At 38.7% G+C, this 20080-nt stretch overlaps 1 protein-coding gene across 3 annotated transcripts in view; it reads right to left on the minus strand.

The window, feature by feature from the left end:
• The window catches only part of ZNF804A (zinc finger protein 804A), a 159660-nt gene that overhangs the window by 23762 nt on the left and 115818 nt on the right, over window positions 1-20080 (minus strand). For 2 of the 3 annotated variants that reach the window (XM_063342012.1, XM_063342013.1), the window contains exon 2: window positions 13090-13233. The exons of the other annotated variant lie outside the window; for it this stretch is intronic. In XM_063342012.1, coding sequence (XP_063198082.1) covers window positions 13090-13233 — 144 coding nt within the window. The remainder of the gene's footprint in view (window positions 1-13089; window positions 13234-20080) is intronic. 3 annotated transcript variants of the gene reach the window in all.

The following is a 20080-nucleotide window of genomic DNA, read 5'->3' on the forward strand; positions in this document are numbered from 1 at the left end:
AAATGAAAGTGTCAGTTCCTCTGTAAAGCACCCATTAAAGAGTACTAAAGGCCAAAACCTTTCACAGTTTCTGTCATAGTGGGCAAAACACTACCATTATTTTATATTTCAAGCAATTTTATTGTCAATGACCGCAGTTACAAATGTACAAGAAAATACTTTCCTTAGCAGCATACCAGGCAGTTTACTTTGCAGAAAACATCTGAGCTCCCAAAAGTGTGTAGCATTTTACATTTTTATTATGAACACTGTGTATTTTTTTTTTTTTTTTTCCCAAAGCGCACCCATATGAATGAGTGCTTGAAGTGAAGTGCTCAGGAGGGCACACCATACCACTGTACATCCTCCAGCTACACACAACCCCTGCCCGGGGAGTGAAAGGCACCTATTCAGGGCTGCAGGGAGCCGAGCAGACTCCTGCATGCTGGCAGCCACTTCCTGCAGGAAGATGAGCTCTCCCCTCAATAAGCGCAAGGGCAGGCAGGGTATCGGTCCCTCCCTGACCTCACCAGTTGCCCTCGTTTCCCTCACTCCGACTCCTCATTTAATTTCAGACAGCATGCAGAGCCATCAACTTCTTTGTGCGAGGCTCACCCCAAGAGTTAACCAAGCTCAGCAACATGCTTCTGCTTTTTTCCCCTTTCACTTCAAAAACAATGAAGAATTGGGTTGGCTTCGCCTGCGGAATCCTTCGTCCTCTGCTGCGGACCAAGAAAAGATATGTATGGTGCTTGAAACCTGTTATTCTGAGTTGCCTACTTCACAATAAATTACAGATCAAGTATCTCCAATTCAGATGGTAACTTGACGGACTTGCAAAGGAGTCAGACCTCCCTGTGCATACCCATAGAAGAAGACACAGAAGCCCATTTGTGGTGGCGAATCTCCATTTTACAATGAGCAGGCAGAGAAGCTGTACTCCAGTAGGGACGTAGACCTTGAATTTTATCTTAAAATCCCCTTTAAGGGAATAAAAAGCTTCCAAACCCAGCACTTTTTAATAGACAATCTTTTCTTCTCACTATTGCTTAAGGAAAATGATATGACATTATTTTTGCCTTGTTGATCTTCCTGTTAATCAAGGCAGAGATGAGTCATTAGCTACTCTAGCTTCCTTTTGTTCATAGCCAGGCAGGTGTGCAGAGCCAAAGGAAGATACCTGAACAGTGCTTGAAAAGAAAATCCGCTTTCCACAGAGTCATTTGGAAAAGAGTAGCTGTCATTTAAGATGTTATCTACCACTATTTAAGTAAAGTAACCCCCCACCTCATCATCATAAGCGAGCTTATTCAACACCTACTATTTTAAGGCAACCCAGCTCTCACCGTTGCAAATCCCATTGCTCAGCTGTTACGAGAGCTTTGCTTGGACAGCCACTCCTCCTCACTCTAATTTGTTTTGAGTTAAGAACAAAAGAAAAAGGGATCCTAAAATAGGCTTGGATATAGCATACGCCTTGCAGGAATTTTGGCATAGGGTGGATGGACATCTGCTTCAGGCCTGACCTACTTCTAAGCATCTGAACACAAACATCTCCTTGCAAATATTCCCTGTATTTTTTTTTAGCTGTTAATCCCCCAGTGATTTCGCCTGCCCCTCAAAGAGCAAAGAAACCTTCTTTGCTCTTGAGATCTGAGTTGAACTCAGTTATATTGGGGTCTGGCCATTTGAAGATGTTGGCAGTGTTGGTCACTAAGGAGTAACTAGAGCTTCCACTGTGCAAAGCAAACACCAGGTGCTCCATGAAGAAGTCACAGCCTTGGTAGGCAAAGCAAACGTGAGACAGCTTAGGAGTCAAACATGTTCTTTTTCAGTGAGCATATAATGCCCACAGGTAGCCTATAATAATTTAACTTAGATGGTATTTTTAATATATTTCTCATTATACCACACACAACTTTTAACCAATCTTATACAGTAGGCTGATGCCAAGAAAGTATACTAATTGGGGCATTCCTTAGAAATGCGTATCATGTAACTATGGGCAGAAATGAGGGAAGAAAATGAAGTAATCCACATCAGTGGCATGTGTTGTACTTGCATCCAAACAAACGAAAAAAGAAAGATGCATTAAGCAAGAAATGATTCTCGAGATGGCACAGAAGAAAAGTCTCCTGCTGGGACAGGGAAGCAGGGCTGCAAAGCGAGATAAGACAGGAGAGGTGGCAGCGGCCTCTGTCTCACAAAGCAGAAGAAAAAGAAAACCATTCAGGTTAGCTTAATGCTTGCTTGGCAAAATAAAGGGGAAAAAAACTACAGATGAGTTTGATAAGCATATTTTAATGCTTCATTCACTTTGTTTTTTTCTGATTTGTTCCATTTGTGGGTTCATTTTCAAATCAATACAGACTTCCATTTTTTATCATCCCTAGTGACAGCATTGTCTCATACTGTGCCTTTTGTCCACGAGACAAAGACTATTGATAACCTTAAGTATCCTTAAACAAGTGTCCTGCTCTTGCAATGCTCCCTGTAACTGGTGTGCCTCCACGGAAGTCCCCTTTGGCCAGGGGTACAGCTGCTTTTCTTGCAGTCAGGAGAGGAACAACACTAATAGTAGGGGAGGAAGATGCACAGAGGTGACGAGGAGAAGACCCGATCCTCAAGGGAGTCTGTGATAATGATCCTTAACCTCTGGTACTGATGTAACACTTCTCTTCCATGCTATTGCTTGTGAGTCTCTTGCTTTGTTTCTAGCTCTCATTACAAGCAATCTGTAGGCAGATGTGTCTCTTTGTAGTTACAAATCATGTAACACAATGAGATCCTGTACCAGATGTGAACATACAGACGCCAGTGTGCAAGAAAGCACTTAATAGCTATATACAAATATACAAAAAAAAAGTGGTTAAAAATAAATTTTAAAAAAATCACCATTAAAGAAGGTGGAGGTTTTATTTTATAGATTTTTTTTTTTTAATTTTCTTGAATTTCATTGCTAGAAAAGGGAAAGTGGGTTACAGGTGCAGAGCCAACTTTTTGTGTTCTCTCTTGGTATTATTTGGTATATCAAGACTGCGTATCAAGACAACAGCAGTTAAGTCATATCAGAGAAGCTGGGCATTTAAAAGTAGTAGCATTCATCTTGAACGAACTTGGATTAATAGTATTTATCATTTGTATTACAGTATACCATGGGTCTCTTGTCGGTTCTAGTTTAAAAAAAGATGCAACATGCTGTTGGAACAGACAATTCAAGGAAAGAGAAGGATGCCTGCAAAAGGGAGGCACAGTCATGTAGACTGCTTGTACTTATATTGTCTTCTGCAGATTGAATGTCTTAAAAAAATAAATCATTCCACCAAGAGACATCAACATTTTCAATCATTTGATGTTGAAGCACTACTCTTTTGCTGCACATGGAGACTTTGGAAGAAATTGAAAGGTCCTTAACAGAGTAATTGAGGTTCGTCACAAGGATGTTTGTCATGAAAAAGCGCAGGTGAAAGCACAGTGAGAAACTAGGAGAAATTACTGGAATAACAGTGTACGGTATCCTTCAGACGAAGGAAAAGGCTCAGCTGAATCCAAAATACAAATAGGACTGAAAACAGGGGCACGATTCTATCCTTACTTTCCACCGACTCCTGAAATCTTCTTAAACGAGAGCTACTGCCTGTCTGCCGAGAGGTCACAACAGACTGCGTTCCTGCTCACGTCATCTGTCCCTTCAAACGCTCATAGGGCCCTTATTTAAGTGTTTCTTATTTCATTCATTCGCAGTGGGAGGGTCAGGAAAGTTTACATTAGGGAGCCACTCAGACTTTTACTGGACAGCTGTAGTTCCAGCAATAATTAAAAAAAAAAAAAAAAAAAAGGAACAAAAGCCAACCAGCTAACCATCACAGCTCAATCCCAAACAGCAAACCACAAACATAAAAGAGGCTCTGCAGCTAAATTGTTCCAAGATGGCATCGACCACACATGGAAAAAAGAAGAAAAATACGAGTTCATATTTTAAAGTTGGCTTGAACGCTCCTTGAACAGTTTAGGAACTTGAAGACGTTCCTGCATAAGCTGCTAATGAACTGCAATGAAAATATGCAGAACAGTAATTATAGTTTCTAGAGTAGCAATGGTCTGCCTAAAGAACCTACAGCAGTAGTCATCTGCTCAAGGCGTACAACTTTTCCTTAGATGTACCGTAAGTCAACCCCTGGCTCTGTAGAGGTCCCAATGTCCTACTGCACGTAGCGTGTAGGACTGAGCAGGAATCAGCACTTGAGGGAAACCAACCATCACTTCCATACATTTTCTTTGTCCCATCACATCTCTTCACAAAAGGCAAAGCTGATTGCAACGTTATGTTTCGTCAACAGGTCAGAACCACCACTGAGAAAAGAAAAAGCTTTTTTCTGGCATGAAGGAAGGATTGATTCTGCACAGATCAGCAAAGACATCGATAATTATCCTAAGATTTACTGTGCCTTGTACTGAAAAGGTGAACAGTTCTTCCCAATGAAGAATGAACTCTCACATGTAAACCAGCATGCACAAGCTGTAGGGCATAAAATACAGTTCTGGCAGAGCTCCTAAGGAAAAAAAAAACAAATATCCCGAAACTTTCTTTTTGGTAGCAAACAGAAAACTGTAAGGTGGCTTTTGCAGCATCAGGGATGGAGTACTAACCATTGCCATGCACAACTTAAATGTTTTAGCAAATTAAATCATGTTAATGTCACCAAAAAAATTATTCACCTTGAGAGGTCATATATTACAGAATATATTACTAGCAACATATTTCTCCTTCATTTAAGAAAATTTAAAAACTCATTGTAAATACCATTTTTCTCTATGATCACTGACAGCTCAAACCCATGGAGTAACAAAATGTTTTTCATATTATTCATTACTTCAACTTTATCTGTATTCTACTTGATTACTTTCAGGACAGCAATGGAACTTCTGAAAATCACAGAAACGGTATTCTGTTGATTGGTTTAAATTTTGCAGTCATAACAAAGCTTAAATTAACTTGGGGAGATTCATTCTGTTAAGGAATGAATGAAAATAAAAAAGAATATTTTTCTTCCAGATAATTGCTTAGCCTAACACAACAAAGCAAGGGATAGGTAAACCATCTCCGAGTTTGTATAACACAAGTTTTTAATCATTTCTCCCCATCAAAACACTGTATGCCAAAAGATGCATTACAATATACACGATGCCTCAGGAATCATGTACTGGAACACTGTATTATTTCCTACCTTCAAATCCCAATTATTATGTCTATTCTTATCTTAGTGCTGAATGGAACAAAAGTATTTTCTTTCGCAACAGTGTTGGCCAAACAGCAGAAACCTGATAAATGCTGCCATGGTAAAGCAAGTTTAAAATTAGCCTCAAGTTCAGCTAAACTACGTGTAGAAAGTTTCAAAAATTGATTTAAAAAGGCAACGCTGAACTGAAATTGATGAGTGTAGTTTTAAATAAAACAGTGAACCACACAACAGTAGAAATGCATGCCCAGGAGATGTACGGAGTTAACCATGTTTCTTCTTGTCCCTTATTCCTCCCTCCCTCTTTGTGTTGGGGCTGTATTTTTCCCCCCTCCCCACTGAAGTAACTTGCTCAATCTAGATTTGGGAAATAATAATAAATGAGCAATGGGTGGTTGAATTAAATTTGTATTTTTTATTTTTTTTTGCATGGAAATATAACGTTACTGATTTGTCAGGTTATCAGACTGATCTGGATATTAAAAAGGACAGAAAGGAGAAGGCTGCGATAATTCAAAACCGAAAAAAATTAAAGAACTGAGGATAAACACCAAGTTTCTAAACTCAGGAAGGGTTGGAGCTGGGTAAGGCTGCTCCTGTTTTAAAGAACAGGCTCCTTGTGGAATCAGAAGTGTCACTGCATGGGGTTAAGATTGTGTTTGCAGGCTATTAGGGGGATAGACAGAATGTGTACTTCTCTACTGTAATTATGTTCATTCTAAAAACACTTTCTCAGAAAAGATAATTAGTTAATCAAACACTATTACAGAACAGAATTTCCCAAACACGAAAAACTAAGGCCAGAAAGTAGTAATATGTCTTTGTTGGTAATGAGGAAACACAGTGTTAGCTGGCAACAAAACTGGATTTTGCAGTATTAATACTTTACTCAAGAATACCTTGTCTAACCATTCAGTGCAAGTTTTTAGCTAAAGAATGCCTAAAAACTCTGTTACACTGATACCAATCAAGAAGCCAGTTTCTGGGATTAAATTTTATAGGTAAAAACTGGAAGGAAAATATATTTTTTTTTTCTTTTTTTCAGGAAACAGTGTGTGAAGTTTCTCTCTAAATATACTGAAATATTCATAAGTAACAGAATTTAACTGTTTAATTTTAAAATACATTCCATAAATCAGAAAACGGACTGTCATTTGCAGCCTTCCAATGCAGGCACATTACTAACAGACCAGCAAGACACCTTCCAAGTGGCTTTGTGCCCTAATGCAGTGGGACTATAGTTCCCCTTCTCCTGAAGCCTTCCTGTTCCTGCTAATTATCTCCCTGCACTTCACTCTGTCTAAGCCAAAACCTACCCCAGACCCCCCACTCAGGGGCAACCCCAGAAGCAGCACTCTCAGCAGCCTGCCATCCAGAAACAGGCTCCCCACTGGAAATTTCTCTCCAGCATTTGCTCTGGGCACATCCTCATGTTGCAGAGGAGCAGAGACCCTCACGTTTGAGGTTCCCTCCTCCTCCATGGCCTCGTGTGGTCCTGTTACATTGGCAGCTTTGCCTTTCTCTTCAGAATAACAGGTTGGTTGGTTGTTTTTTTGTTAATTTTTTTTTTAGTTTTTAGTTTGATTTTTTTTTTTAACGGAGTTTAGAAAGGAAGCACTGTGTCTACTGCAGTACTCTGTTCCAATGCTACCAGCTGTGCTGAGCTATAATTAATAGGTCTGGTGATGACCCTTATTAGTACTACTGTCAGTATAAATGCTTAAAACTTAAAAGGAAGCTTTTTACTAAAATACAAACAAAACTCAATCCAACCACAAAAGACCACTGAATAATGCAATATTCATGGGAAAAAAAAACCCAACTGAAATACAGTGATAGAGCAGTGTGTGTTTGGAAGAGGAGGGTGTCATTTTGTGGTTGTATGTGCATTACAAATATACATATGTATAAGAACACACAGCTGAACATTTCTGTTCCCTTAATATTTAAAAAGGCTATAAAGACGACTATCCTTTCCTGAGGAAAAAAAAGAAATATAGGAAAAGGTGCCAAGTTACATTCTGGGAAAGCAATAACAACAGTAAGAGAGAGCTACACAAGACTGATTCAAACAAAAATGTTTAAATCCTCATCTATGCTTGTTTAATATTTGTAAAGTAAAGACTGCCTGCCCATAAGGACACACCGAAATGTTGCTCGCTTCTAACATGAGAAACAAGCTGAAATAAGGGAAGGAGCATAACATTTCTCCATTCCAGGAAATTCAACAGGAATCCTATCTGCTATTAAAAGTGATGTCACTTAGTTACAAAGAAGAGAAAGTGCACTGAAATGTATTTCGAAGAATTATTTTCACTTGCAAGGAATGGAAAAAATGACGCTGCATGTGCTTTCCACCCCAATTTCCCCACAAGCTCCATCCAACAGCACGCACTGGGGTCACACTTTCCCCACCAGGACATGAAGTTGCTGGCACTGCAACTGCCTTCCTGCCGCCTGTCCCCACTCTCCCTGCAGAGACACCTGCCCTCTCAGTCACACAGGACACCATAGGTTTGTCACCGAGACATCCATAGGGAGATTTTTCTGATCCAGGACCAGCCTAGGTAGTGCTTGAAGAAGTGATTCATTTTATCACTCTCGGGGATTTTCACGGCCATAAATTCTCACCATGGCCTTCTTGTATATTTTGTCATCTTAAACATCCCTCCTGGCTGGGCTCAGTGCACAGCAAGGTCCATCAAAACGCAATGCGATGTCAGGCAGCATGGAGCTATAGCGGAGATGCTGACTGGTGGAAGAGGACCGGACCTGGCTGAGGGCAGCCAGCCTTGGGCTCTGCCTCCAGCCTCCCCTGGTAGGCATGTCTCATCAAGCAGAGCCCAGCACAGCCAGACACACGTCACGAAACAAACTCTGTCTTGCTCTGCGTTGCTCCTTGTAATCCCCTTCACCTTAGTCTATCAGGTAACCAACTCCAGCTTATCCACAGGAAAGGCTACACTTAACACTTGAGAAACAGAAGTTTTAATATTCTTATTTTATGAAATCCCTTAATGGTGAACATCCCCAAAACTCTGACCCACTATATATCATGTTTGTTTTGCTTATGAAGCAAATCTTCAGAATATTCTTGACGCTCTTAAGGTTTTATTCTGTACTAGGACACTTTTTTGAGAATCATTACTTCTACATTTTGAAGACGGTATACAACATGTTGCCTCTGTCTTAGACTGATTCAAATAGCTCCAGTGGAATCCGACCTGCAAAAAGCAGGCCTGAAAAAAACAACATGAAGTACTGTTGGTTCCCAGTAAATAGTTAATTTCTTTTGTTTTGCAATTAAACGTGTTTCATTTCAAAGCAGATTGTAGCAAGGTGGGGGCTGGTTTCTTCTCCCAAGTAACGAGCAATAGGACAAGAGGAAATGGCCTCAAGTTATGCCAGGAGAGGTTTAGACTGGATATTAGGAACAAATTGTTCACCCAAAGGGTCATCAAGTATTGGAACAGGCTGCCCAGGGAAGCGGTGGAATCGCCATCCCTGGAGGTATTTAAAAGACAGGTAGACGTGGTGCTTAGGGACATGGTTTAGTGGTGTTTTTGTCAGTGTCACGCTGATGGTTGCACTCGATGATCTTAAAGGTCCCTTCCAACCTGGACGATTCTATGATTCTGTACCCTCTGCAGGCACCAACCAAGTAGAAGAGATGGGACCTTTTTTTTTTCAAGAGGGACTAACTCTACAATGAGAATTTTTAAAAAAAAAACTGTACTGATGACTGCAAAGATTCGCTGCTTTGTTTTTAAATTGCAGTCAAACAACCAATAACATCCACTTATCTTTGCTGAGAATACCAGCACTCCCAGATGCTGCACTGCTCTATAGAATCATACTGCTCTTACTTTATACCTGATATGTCTCATACCTCATAGGATGTACAAATTTAGTACAGTTATAGGGTTTTTATTGTTATGCCTAACCACACCCTTCCACTTCCAAATTTCTTTTTCTTCACCCATATTCCATGACATATTTATTCAAACAGATAAAGATGATAAAAGTTTGGACTTCTGATTGGCTGCAGGTTGATATTCTCTAACCTATTTGGCAAAGAAAAACATGTAGAGACAGGAGAAAAATGTAGACAGAAGAAATCTGTGTGTCAAATAGGGAAAGAAGACAACTACTAATTTAGTCTTCGCGCATAATTTGTGTCTTAGTACCTCCATACAATTTTAAATACATTTTTAGAGCAGGGAGATCATTTTCATCCAGGGAGACACAGTTTGAGAAATGACCTCTGATTCTGTAGGGAAAAATTCCTACTTATAATTTACTTAATTGATTGTATTTGCATATCTAGATGCAAATACATCAGGGCTATTAATTTTATTTTTCATCACAGCTTTTTTGTTGTTGTTATTTGATATTTGGAAGAGCACTCCTGGGAGAAGAAAAAGCACCAAGCCTGGGTGTGCTGCTGTGATATTATGCAATTAATCAGAAGTTCTGGGATGGGGAGGAAGACTTTCAAATGCAGGAATAAAACCTCTTCATTCTTGTAGCGACAAAAGTCTCCTGAGGAATGACTGATGTAGGGGATCTAGCTGATCACCGTCAAGAGAAAACAACTCATCGACTCTGAACGGCTACGAGACAACGGTCAGTCAGAGCCTTAGACTTAATGCTCAGCCACATTTATCAAAGCTGCAGTGTTTTGAGGAACACAGGATTTTTTTCACCCTGCACGAATGCAGCACTTCAGAGAGCTCCTCATGCGCTCCCAAATACTTAAGAAATGCTGCATAAAACCATACAGATGTTTTTAAAGTCCTGGCATGGGTCTCAAAAGCTGCATTCTGTGATTTTAGATCATCATCATCAAATAGCAAATCTGTCATTACTATATTAAATAATAATGGTTCTGCCTTAGTTAGATTTCTCTCTGTATTGCGACCAGAACATTTTTTTTTTAAAGACATCTGCATTATATTTTGGGGTTTTTTCCTTTTTTTTTTTGTCTAGGCTTTCAAAGCAAACAAGAGAGTTCATTTTTCTCCATTACCACTGACTGCTTGGAAGTTGCTTTTCCAGTATTTCATAAAGGCTACAGAAATTGCTCTCCAAACCATACTGTCAAAGCTAAGAACAAGAAAACACTAACAGAGACAGTGCAGATCTTGAGATACCGGTCTGAACTCCTTCAGGTCCTAGGAAATTAGTTTTGCCCTATTCCTATCCTTTCTTTCCGGACCAGTCAGAAGAAGCTCCCTCATACTATCACAAAGTGGGTGTTAAGAAGCTATAAGGCACAATAAATCAAACCACAGCCAACCCCTGACAATACAGGGCCCCCCACCCAACGGCAGAAACCCACATAATTATAAAATCTTCTCTTTTAAATCCTGTAAGTTTTCTGTGCTAGCAACCTTTGAATCGATGGAAAGAAAAAGAAAATCTTCCACAATAAAACTGACGTACGGGAGCTGTTGCGAACATTTTCTCTGATAAACCATCCCATGGCTTAGATGGTGTGGTAACAGAGTGCTCAATTAGGATTAAAGACGGCTTTTCAGAACAGCTGGGATGAACTCAGGTTTAGGCAGAGCTTTCATCCATTTGATCATATAGAAACCACTGTCACGTGCTGCCATCACTGAAACTGAACTGGCTGCATATGCTTACAACTATTCTTGGATCACGGATTACCTGTCCGTTAATAGTGGAAAGGTGTTAACTGAAGAGAGAAAGTTACAGAAAAATATGAACCAAAATCCAAAACCAGATTCTGTTCCTCTCACCCCTACTGAACTGCCGGAAAACTTTTGCCATTGAGGTAGGAAGTTTCAAGACAAAAGCAGAGCATTCAACAGTAGCACCTGCAAATGGCTGTAGCCCACTTAGTAAAATTAGATTACTCAAAAAAAGCACATGGTATGAAGTTCTTGGAAAACTCAGCAAATGGGAGCAAGCCTGCACTGCAGCATATGATGCCTGCTCCCTTTTTCACCTGAAATATGAAAAACGAATGTTTTTTTCTTTACAACACCGGTAGAAGCTACCACAAAAAACACTGCAGAAGAGTTAAACTTGACTTAAAGTCTTAATCTCAGTAATCAATAGTCTTATTTGCTAGTAATACTACAGAAAATTATTACTTTGCCCAAACAAGCATCCATACATTTTTTTCTATGGAAAATGAGAAACTTGTCTGATTTCCTACCAAGGAGATTAGCGGTGAACCTCTCAGGAAGAGGATGACTTCCTGTGTTTCACCAAACACATGCACAAAGCCACATGCAAACACTGACACACAGGCTCCCTACGCAAAGGACGGAGAGGTAGGATCTGTCGTGCTCCGTCAGACACTGGTGCAGTGTCCACTATCCCCTGTCTAAAGCCATCAGAAAAGAAGAAAAGCTATGCGAACCACTGGAAACAAGTCCCTGTTCAGTCTCATACTTGACCTCAGTTTCAAAATCAATGTTTCATCAATACTAAATGAAGGAGTGAACACTGCAGCCTTCAGGTTCTCATTACTTAAAAGTGCTTCAAGCACTTAAAATTTAATAAATAAAAATCCTAAGAGAGTTCAAGTGGGGAAGACTCTGCCCATCACTTTTTTTTCCCCTGCCTTCCATCAATTGGGTGCTGCTGTGTGAACATAACACCTGAAGAATCGGTTCCACCTATATTTTAACTAAAAATATTTGCAATTTATAATAAATATTTATAGGATGCAATGAAGTGACTTGTTGATTTCTTATCTAATATATTTTTCTCTCCAGCTTCTCATAGATTGCTATTGCTGCTGAGGTTCGTATCTCTGTAGTTCTTAAAACTAAATCTAACACTCACACTGACAGTGTAAATTATGGGCTAAATAAAAATACCAGTGAGAGAGAGGGGGAAGTGTTTCAGGGAGAAGTGCTGAAGGAAAGAAAAGCAAATCACTGACTTACAGATATAAAACATGTGTAGCAACTCATCTACGCTCACCCTGAGCAGAATTACAGGACAAGGGGAGATTCAATTAGAATGAAAAGCAATCAAACCAGATCCACAACCATATGATTTCACCAGATTAAAAAAAAAAATATATAAAAAATATACAGAATAATTATCAGCTAAGTGGACTAAGTGGAAATTTCCTGTACAGTTATTACATATCTTTACATTATCATTACATATCTCTTCGGTGGAGTCAAGATGCATTGTGTTTTCCTCTGCCTTACGTAGTCCTGACCACCCCAGAGGCCAGGCCATTGCGCTGGGACGCACTGCCCCTCTCCTGCTGTGGAAGCATCGCTTTTATGTTACCAAAGCAGGACGCACAACTTGGAGATCCGGTGATAAAATGTGGTGGTAACAATGTGAATACCAATGTTTTAAAGCTAACACATATCTTACGGTGAGCTGAGCCAGAAACTTTTCATTACTACAGGTTTTTTATATTCAATGCATTTAAGTAAAATCATAGCCCACTTCAGAACTGTATCTGCACTAAAAGAAAATTTACCGAAGAGTATGTTAAGTTTCCTATCCACACCTGTTGCAACAAATGCTTCCCAGTAAGTCATCTCTTAGGCATACCACAGCATTTATTTACATGCAAAATTAATCTGCTAACAAAGAAATTGTACATCTACACTTTTAATCATATTTTTCATCATTCCCTTTTCCTCTTCACAATTTAACTGTTCACATTTCTCTTTCTTTCCATCTCAGAATTTTTGACTGTAAAATCTTCATGTTAAGATTTGTTTCTAAGAAAACAGTGTACCTTGCTTCCCAGAACCTGAAATTTGGGCACAACTCAACAGTGCTTTCCAAGCCCACCGGAAGGACACCTTATTTCATTATTCTACCTGAAACTAAGTTGAAGTAGTGAGCAGATTCCTCTTACCTGTTTGTGAGCATGATCGTAAGAGTTAATGTGATTGTCAAACTCCTGGTGTTTATAGTACTGCTTGTCACAGAGTTCACAGTAGAAGTTGGCTTTAAGATCTTCCAGAGCTTTTGCTATCGTGTTTTTCTTTTCAGCATAATCCTGGAGGGGGTGCGAAAAAGTAATTTTAGTTTTGCCTTTGATGCTGCGAATGGATTTTGTGCTCTGCAGTTAATCATATTTGTAAACATTTACACACCTCCATAACTAAAAGCCTTCACATTATTTGCTGTGTTACACTGCACATATTTACTGTATCTGCTGCGAGGCTAAGATTTGCACACTTCAATTTGCTATACAGTTGCCAGCTTCCCTTAGGGGCTCTTTCACAGGCTAGAAGGATTTCCCCAGGTTCTGTCTGAATACAAATATTTATCTTGCTGAAGGCTGTTTTCGAGTTAATTTTTGATCCAAGACTCACTGCTGCACAGATCTGCTAGGTAATATACCCAACCAGAATAAGCACGACGATACAAACTGCAATAATTTAGTTATCAGGCTTTTACAAGAAAGCACGCCTACTAAAAAGAAAACAAAATTAAGGAAACCCTACTGGGTCCTTCTTGAACGCATGTACACATGTCAATGTGAGGAACGTAGAAGGACAGACACACATCTCTGATTACCATTACAAACAACATTGCTTATCATTTATGAGCAAATTATATACAAGTAATATTTATTACTTTCCTAAATACATTGAAGATAATACGGCCTGTTCTGAAAGAGCATGGAAATGGTCTGTCATCTCAAATTAGTTTAATACCAGTTAAACACTGAACACGTATAACTTCAGTGCAACGACTCCTGCTTTTGGGATAGACTCACCCCCTAAATCCCGAATGTGGCAAATATTTTTTAAGAAACTACAACCCTTTGATTTGTTTCACAAGATTTCATCACTGCGAACTCTTTGGAACTGACCCTAAATTCCCCTTGTTTCTGTCTTCTTCCTTGTTCAGTTAGATTAAGATAAAAGCTGATCTTGTACTCAGAACATCCAAAACGGAGTCAATTTGGGGAAAAAAGTCCCTATTTGCTAGCAGTTTTCCACAGCTTAGGACTTGAATACTTCCAATATATTTTTGGGAGTTTAAAAATGGAAAATTTATGCTTATCAGATTATAGTATTTTCCTATCAATTATTTCTATTTTAAAAAAAGAGAGGAATAATAGTCATACAACTAGAATTATACAAAGTACTTATTTAAAACAGTACTTTGAATTTAATTCAGCATGACCGGACTGCTAGCAAACACCATTGATTCATACCCAAACTGAGGTACTACTACCTCATTAAAATTTTGTCCGTTTAGAAGAATTGCAAAAGTCACTTCAGAGTGGTGTTTTGAATACTGGCTGACACATGATGAATTCACATGTTTCAAACACATCTCTAAAATGATGTTTCATAAAATCTCTTTCGTTTAAAACCAAAGTGAGTTAGCACTTTATTTCAAGAAACAGTAGTATTTTAGACTTTGAAATACACGTATGCTGTATGGAAATCTAGCCCGGAAACTCTACACTAGGAAGAAACTACTGGGTTTGAACCACTTCAATTACTACCAAGATGCCTATGTTTAGGAAAGCACTGGAGACAGAATATAGAGATATAATCCATTGAAACACTTTAAAATTAATTCTCATAGTCTACAAAGGGATGACACCTAATGTTGTTTTTTTAAAACATAAAAAAGAAAATTATGGAAAATTATGGATGGGGGGATTATCAGAACTCTGAAATACCATATATGACATCTCTGAAGGATGAGAGTGAATGTGATGGGTTCTAAGACAAGAACAGTGAACTGAGTAATAATTTTTCTTTATAGAAAGATCTCACACCATGTTGTCGATTAACCCTCAAGTGAAATTTTGCAAGACTTACTAATGTAGCATAATACCTTGAATAAAGTCACGTAACTTCATTAGTATTCCTCTTGACATAAAGCACCATTTTGGAAGCTATATATTTATTCTATAGCACAATCTAACCTGAATTATATTTGACCTGCCAATGCATCCTAATGGAGCAGAGATACTGGAAGCCCGTGAACAACTTCACTGCAAAGTAGTAAAACCTCACCATGATCTCAGGGTTTCTACTACTCAGTTCCTTCAGCTAGGGTTCGTTCAAGGGTAGGGTTAATTTTACATTACAATATTACATCATAGTTTCAGAGGCAAGTAAAGAATGTCATCACATCACCTAAATTAGACACAAATAAGCGCATGGATTATAATAACAGAGTTGGATCATGCATGGGGGACGGGAAAAACAGAACTTTTAAATGACAAGAATCAAAAGTATTTGACCTTAGGAACATATGAATGGCTGTACTGGATCAGGTCAACCTTTTGAACCTGTGTAAGATTTTATTCTGTACAACTTATGAAAGTGACTCTTAACTACGGACCGTTCCCTTTGCAGCTGTATTCTGCTAGTTTTAGTTGCTGCAGATTGGAAAAGGTCATTTTTATTCCCTTTGACTGGGTCACTCATAATTATATGCACCCCCTACCACACTGTCTCTCAGGTATCGTTTACTGAATGATACAGTCCTAGTTTATTCCGGCGTTCCTTATATAAAGGCCACTCATCACCTCTGCTTGTTCTTTTCATGGTCTCCAAAGAAGACATGATAACATGATATACCGCAGTGCAATGCAGTACTATATTAATATTCTCTATTTTCTACCCTATGCCTTTTTGCAGTAAGTTTTAACATATGAGTGTTTTAAAATCATAACAGAGCATTAAACCAACATTTTTATAGAACTCCTTTATCACCTACATCCTTTGCTGCTGTATAATATTTTGCTGTCAGGAGATGTTTTATTCAACTACTAAACTTCACACGACTTCAGAAACTTCACATTTCTTCAGCGTCAGCAAGGGTCATTAACAAACCTCGTGGCTGAGGTACCAGCTTCGGGATGTAAGCATGGGCAATATCATTAACTATTAATTGTGGGCAGTGAAGTATCTATCTCCACGGGAATATATTCACAGCGAAATTTCTACAGAAATAGTAGCAAAAGTGTTTATTTTTACAAAGTTTTGTGTTGTGTTGCACTTCAAACATTGATGAAACACAAAAATAGGTAGTTTCTTCATGTTAGCCCCTAGGACTACCAGATGAGACGTATCAATTTTATTGTCACCTGGTGGGAAAATATATTGAATCCTCTCTCCAAACATCATCCTTTCCAAGACTTCAGCTTATTGTATTGCACATGTATGCACCAGAAACGCCTTAATAAAACCCTTAATGGAGGGTGTTCAGAAGATTCCCTGTGGCCACGGGACCCCCTGGACTGTGTCAGGATTGAGGATAAGTTGCTGTTGCTGGTTCGCATTGGGGGCTGAGGAAAGTCTCATTTCAAGGATGAACATAGAATGGAAACAGAGCACAGGCTGCTGGTTCTCCACCTGCTAGGCTGTTTCTATTGCTTTGGCAAGGAATGCTACCTTGGAAGAGGAGGCTTTCACGACCTCTACCGATTTTGGTGAGGGATAACTGCCCAAAAACTGCCAGCAAAAGTTACACTCCCCGGACCTTGACAGCACTGGGCAATGGACCGCAGACAGAAATGACCTGGAAACTTAGTGGAGAGGAATATTCCTGGATTGAAGTAGCAGCCAAAAAACTCACTTGAAATGGTTAAATATGATCAAGCTTGGTCTCAGTTTCATCAAGATCTGTCAACTGTCCTGGAAGTTTTAAAAGAACTTTGAATTATGATCCAGCTTGGTAATGAAACTCAGAACTGAGTGTCACTTAGTTTCATTATTTTTTTCCTGAAAGGCTTATTATCTGAAAGCCTACAGCTATAATTCACTGTAGCTATTTTTCATAATTTATATGAAAGACCTCTAATAAGTGATCACATCTATCAGCTGGCTTTATTTCTCTAAATCCATCTTCTCCATCCTCCAAAGCCTTAAGCCTGGGCAAATGCTACTGCAAATGTCTGATAAATTGAATTAAGAGCAGGCTTCACCCACAGAGGGACTACCTGTCTCTAACTAGACTGGACTTTCTGCTCCATTATGTGAGAGAAAAAGAAGGAAAGCTACAGAAACATTAAACGCTTTACATAGATAACTTTGGAGAGTCGACTGGATGCCTCAATGTAGTGGATATTTTTATGGAGTGCACTTCAGGCTCATACGTCTGCTGTCTGCAGAAAGGTCAACTAGAAAAAAAAAAAGTAAGAATGAAATTATAATACATCATCTACTCCGTGGTGATTGCCAGTGTGAATACTCTCACTTTACAATAAATGTGAGCTTGTTTTATTGCAGTAAGCTCTTCTGCATTTACTGTAGACTTAAAAGGGCTGGGCATGCAGACACTGCAAAGTAAAGTGTATTACAGAAATAAGCCCCTTCTTCAGGATAATTTACTGATACAGTCATCCCAGAGAGGATTAGACTGCTCTGGATTAGACCACATTAGACCTGATGGATACCTTGTTTCACAAAACAAGTGTAACCTTGTTTCACAAAAAGAAATATTTAAAGCACTTCTCTGTCCCAATAGCTAAAATAAATCAAAAAAAAGCAGAACTGTATTTTGAACATTGTTAAAAAATTCCAGCTAATTCTCTTGATTTGGCAAAACTATTCTATGTAGTAGCTTTATTTATATGAAAGAATTTGCATAAAAAGATGCTGTTACCAAAAAAAACCAGAAAAAAAAAATAAATCAAGGGAAAAACCAGCCATAGCTTAAGAGCACACTTCTGTACAGCCAATTAACTGCAATACCCATGGACACAATTAAAAATTATTCCCTCATTTCTTGTATATTTACTAGGTATTGTAAAGATACTATGAAGAACCAGATTTCACTAAATAAAATGCACAATTTACTAACATCTCTGCTGTCAGTCTCAGTATTACTTGGTACATATACATTTTTTTAATATCTTGGCGTATCACTTTTTTCTCATGTAAGCAGTCTATACATCACCCACTGATGCAGTTGAAGGAATAAATAAAAAGTAGACTACATTAATAATATTAATGCAGTCTAGTACCAAATCTAATTATTTATAAGGTTCTTGTCCTCATCAAGGCGGTGAGACCAAAGCAAAAGGCAATCAGACGCACTGATCAAATTACTCATTGATCTTAACAAATTCATCTCCAAGCACTGTACAGCGAGTTTTGGTTTCACACCAAGTTTAAAAGGAGACTGGCTGGGAAAATACAGACCAAGAATATTGTCAGATCTTTCAGACTACCTTACCTGAAACTTTCCCAATAGCTGTCAGATGTGATAGCAATGTAAAACTCACAAGGCTGTAAACATCAGATACTATTTCCTTGATTTCTTGCGCCCTTCTGACATTCTCCTTCCAGGCAAAGGAGTCTCCACTAGCAATAAGGATAGGCCCAAGGAGGAAGTGGTGCCCTGAAGACTCCTATGTTATATTGGAGATCAGAAATGGAAAAAAACCCACCCTACCTTTATTTTCTCTTCAATATTAGTTGCAGACAAACAACTCCAACCAAAATACTTACTACATACAAGAGAGCTAATCAGTATTCTGCTATGTGTGTACTTGAAAATGCTATTGAAGACATGCAAATAATTATAAAACTGGTTTCTCAGCTTCCTAATAAACACACAGACAGTATTCCACATTCAGATAAACACCCTAGCATTAAGATAAATAACACAGTGAAATTAGAAGGAAACAGCAAAATTTATTCCCATTAGTGCTGTTTGCTTCCTAGTGCCATCCTCATCTTTTTGAAACATCAAGTTTGTTAACCGTGTACCTACTAATGCAAACAGATGAATTTCGCACCCCCTGCACTAAATGGAGTGAGATGAATGTGAACAGGGAGAGAGCTGGACTCAGTGGAGAGCAAAGCAATGCAGAACAGTGTCCTGCAATGTTAAGATTGAATTAACTTCAAAGGAAACTTATGATGAGAGAGCAATTCGTTATCAGATTTATCTGTCTCATTAACTTACTTAAAGCACTTATACTGTATAATTACTTTTAACTGGGACTCATAAAATCACTTGACTGGGTTTTTTTTTTTTTTGCCATTAAAGCTAACTGTTGTGCATAGATTTGTAGAATTATTTATTTATTCTAGTGCTTTAAAACCTACTTCCAGGAAGAGCATACACTTACAAGGTGAGAGTGGTGACCACAAATCTTTGCTTGGACAGTTGTATTAAGAAGGAACTCTTCATTAGTGCTTATGAAAAAGCATGGGTCTAGTTATAATGCAAAAAAAATTATTTACCCCATCTCTTTTGAAGTCCATACAAGGGGGAACTGGAGAAGGCTTTGCTGTAGAAAAGAAAGAAGGTTTAATTCTAGATAGTCTCTTCTTCACTCAATGTTCACCACTGCTTAATGTAAAGCAAGGGAAGAAGGAGCCTGATATTCATCTCCTTTACTCCTCTACTGTTAAATAGTCCAGTCATACACTTTAATTAGAGCAGAATTTTTATTTTAAAACATCCTGGGACTGATTTTTGGCATTTAATTTCCTTATAACAGGCATGTAGACATCTAAAGATTTTCATAGCTACTTAATGTAATTTAATTGACAGGTAAGTGTCTAATGTAATTAGACTCTTTGGGAAAATCGAGTTTTTCTACTTTATCCTTCCAGCAATACACTAAGCTAAATGAAGTACCTTTTAACCCTGCAGAACTTGCAGCCCTGGAGATGGACTGAAAAACCCTCCTTCAGCACAAAAACTGAGCACTGGACCGAACGTCAGTGTTCATGCCCGGCAGCCCTCAATCTGAAGAGGGTATGACCACATCTCCCGTAAGGCATTTCAGCATCCGAGGAAATGCAAAGGACATGGCAAGAGGAGTTGTTTATTTATTTCACCTCAAGTTAACTGAATGCCAATTGACCGGCTGCTATTAATTTGCATTTTAAAAGTTGCTCTAGAGCTCT

This window comes from Chroicocephalus ridibundus, chromosome 7 (genome assembly GCF_963924245.1).
Source record: "Chroicocephalus ridibundus chromosome 7, bChrRid1.1, whole genome shotgun sequence".
Classification (NCBI taxonomy): Eukaryota; Metazoa; Chordata; class Aves; order Charadriiformes; family Laridae; genus Chroicocephalus; species Chroicocephalus ridibundus.